The sequence below is a fragment of the Lucilia cuprina genome, chromosome 2 (genome assembly GCF_022045245.1).
Source record: "Lucilia cuprina isolate Lc7/37 chromosome 2, ASM2204524v1, whole genome shotgun sequence".
In the NCBI taxonomy this organism is placed as follows: Eukaryota; Metazoa; Arthropoda; class Insecta; order Diptera; family Calliphoridae; genus Lucilia; species Lucilia cuprina.
The window spans coordinates 63,128,251-63,131,798 of NC_060950.1; the positions used below are offsets into that span (position 1 = coordinate 63,128,251).

Here is a 3,548-nt window from a genome sequence, read left to right on the forward strand (position 1 = left end):
ACTAGAACAGAACTAGAACAGAACTAGAACAGAACTAGAACAGAACTAGAACAGAACTTGAACAGAACTAGAACAGAACTAGAACAGAACTAGAACAGAATTAGAACACAACTATAGCAGATCTAGAACAGATCTAGAACAGAACTGGAACAGAACTAGAACAGAACTAGAACAGAACTAGAACAGAACTAGAACAGAACTAAAACAGAACTAGAACACAACTAGAACAGAACTAGAACACAACTAGAACACAACTAGAACACAACTAAAACACAACTAGAACACAACTAGAACACAACTAGAACACAACTAGAACACAACTAGAACAAAACTAGAATACAACTAGAACACAACTAGAACAGAACTAGCATACAACTAGAACGGAACTAGAACACAACTAAAACACAACTAGAACAGAACTAGAACAGATCTAGAACAGAACTAAAACAGGACCAGAGCAAAACTACACCAAAAAAGACTAGAAAGACTTTAACTCGACTAGTCTAATGTACAGTGAATAGTCTATAGTCTAGTCATTAGTCTAGTCTATACCCTGTAGTCTTTTCTATAGTATAAAATGTTCTATCAATTATTTCCTAAAGAGAGTTAATTGCTTCGTCTAAGTTTGGCTTTTCAATGGCGTTTATATTTAAACAATTTTTTCTAGGAAATCCAGGAAATAACTTCCTTATATGTCTAGGCTTTTCTAAACAGTCTTTCAATTTAAAACATTCCCTTTAATTTATTTTTCACCATTAAATTTTGTTAAGTAGGAAAATATAATTCTTTTTGTTGACTTTTGTCTGCCACATGTTGTTTGTTTCTTCCTTGTTTTTTGCTTTTTGCTGAAACTATGTATGTACAACTTTCAACATATCACAAAACATAATTAATTGCATTTAATGCTAAATCAAACTGGGAATTTTATTTATTGCAACACGAAAAAAAAACAATTTTTAAAAGACATACATATTTATTTATTTTTTAAGCTCATGCCTTATGAGTAATTTTTTTTGTTTAAGCGCAACAGATTTTAAACTGTGTAGGCGCACGTGTAAAGGAACATTAATTAAAACATATTTTAGTTATTCACAAAATGTACAATGAAATCCGCTAATAAGGTAAAAAAGATTAAGTCAAGATATGAAGTAACAAGGAAATAAATAATGTTTAGTTTTAATCTTAAAAAAAGGCGTTGAAAAGTTCAAGAAGGTTTAATAGGGTTGGTACAACTTGATTAAATTTGCTAATTGCCATTCTTACTTTTTCATTACAGCCATCCCTGGTTTAGGCAAAAGTGGCAGTGAGTTCAATAGCAGCCGTCCCAATAGTCCACCCTCCAGCAACCACAGTGTACAAAGTTTAAAAAGTGGCAACAATAATGGACTACGACCGCCTAGTATTAAGTCGGGCATACCGGCTCCAGGAACCACCATTACACCCACCGCTAATGGCCAGCAGAAGCACTCTATGTTGGATAAACTCAAGCTGTTTAATAAGGAGAAATCGTCTCAACAGCAGCAGCAACAACAAACCACCTTAAACCAAACCAATAAAAATCAAATGCAATCGAAAAGAACCTCCTCTTCATCGGGTTTCTCATCGGCTAGATCAGAAAGATCTGATTCCAGCTTGAGTCTTAATGATGGTCATATATCGCAAATCAAACCACCAACGGTTTCGCTCACATCAGCCAGTAACAAGCGGGCGGAAACGAAAGTTAAGCAGACCAGTCTGCTAAAGCAACAAACCAAAAAGGAACAAGTGAAAAATTCCAGTAAATTAGATAAAAAAGAAAAAAGTCCCGCACGATCTTTGCACAAAGAAGAATCAGGTATGGAGAGTAGATCTTCCACCTTGAATAGAAGTAAAAATTCTTTATCGCGCACAGGATTAAGCAATGATAAATCAAAGACTTCTAGTAGAACTTCTTTGAATAATAAATCAGAATCGAAGACATCATTAATAATGCCTCCGTCTAAGGCCTTAAATAGTCCCAATGGTACTGCTCTACCCAAACCTATAGCGGCCATTAAGGGCACGAGTAAACTGCAAACAGCAGCTGACAATAAAACTCGCCTCACCAATTCCAACTCGTCACAGGACATTATGATGAAAAGAGAAAAGAGTGACATATCAAACGCACAACAGCAACATCATCATCACATATCGAATCATGCAGCAACTGCAGCAAGCAATTTACAGCAACAACAACAGCAACCACCACCTACACATATCGTTAAACCTGTCAACATAATGCAGGAAACACAAACACATAAACCTCCCTACTATGCCAATACAACACAACAGCAGCAACATTTAATGCAGCAGCAACAACAACATTCAACACCTATACAAGAGCCTACCTACAGTCGATTGCCTCCTCCTAAAACGGGTTTAGGCACTCCTTCTTCTGTACGAAAATTGGAATATAATTCCGGCCCCGGCGTATTACAGCCTCAACAGCATTCACCTCTTAGAACACTAAATGCACCAGCTGCTACACATTCCCAACCGGTTACGCCCACTACACAACCGCCCTCTGCGCTCAACAATACAGCAGCTAATAAATTCCACACCATACCCTCGAAAATAGTGGGTACAATTTATGAGGAAGATAAACCAGTTAATGTACAACCTATGCGTCCTCTATTAAGGGGCTATAATTCGCATGTTACCCTGCCCACACGAGGCTCGAGAGGCACTCATCACTATGTCGCTGATTTTTGTGAGAATGACATCAATCAAGGCTATTGTAGTGATGGTGATTCTTTAAGATTTAGCACCTCACGCATGGGTGGCCATCAGTCGCCCTTGCAGGGTTCCCCACGTTTTCATGACATCGATAATGGTTATTTATCAGAAGGTAGCAGTGGCATTGGCCTACAACAGAATGGTCATGGTAAACATTTCTTAAGTATGATGCGTGCTCGTACTCAATTGCCAACGACCATTGAAGAAAGGTAAGTGTTAATAAACTTGGATTTTTGGCAAACCACAACTGAAAATATAATGATTCTTTTCTGCGAAATGAATCATTTCATTAGTAAGAAAAAGAAACCCTTTCCTGCCACAAGCAGCGATGGCTAAGAATATAAAGAAATTTTCAAATGATTCATCCATCAAGAAGTTAAATTGATTGTTTAAGGAATTTTGTTATTGTGAAGACAAACCAAAAGGCAGAGGTTCTTAAATTGGATTTACAAGTTTTCAGAAGAATGACTAAACACAGGTTTTAGTTCTGGTTTAGTTATGTTCTAGTCCAGCTCTAGTTCTCATTTAGTTCTGTTCTAGCTGTATTCTGGTTGTATTCTAGTTGTGTTCTAGTTGTGTTCTAATTGTGTTCTAGTTGTGTTCTAATTGTGTTCTAGTTGTGTTCTAATTGTGTTCTAATTGTGTTCTAGTTGAGTTCTAGTTGTGTTCTAGTTGTGTTCTAGTTGTGTTCTAGTTCTGTTCTAGTTCTGTTCTAGTTCTTTTCTAGTTCTGTTCTAGTTCTGTTTTAGTTCTGTTCTAGTTCTGTTCTAGTTCTGTTCTAGTTCTGTTCTAGT

The 3,548-nt window shown here is 36.8% G+C and overlaps 1 protein-coding gene across 1 annotated transcript in view; it reads left to right on the forward strand.

Moving 5' to 3' along the window:
* LOC111676769 (protein sickie) overlaps positions 1-3,548 on the forward strand; it is a 227,399-nt gene that overhangs the window by 180,828 nt on the left and 43,023 nt on the right. Inside the window, exon 5 of the mRNA XM_046955861.1 lies at positions 1,277-2,963. Coding sequence (XP_046811817.1) covers positions 1,277-2,963 — 1,687 coding nt within the window. The remainder of the gene's footprint in view (positions 1-1,276; positions 2,964-3,548) is intronic.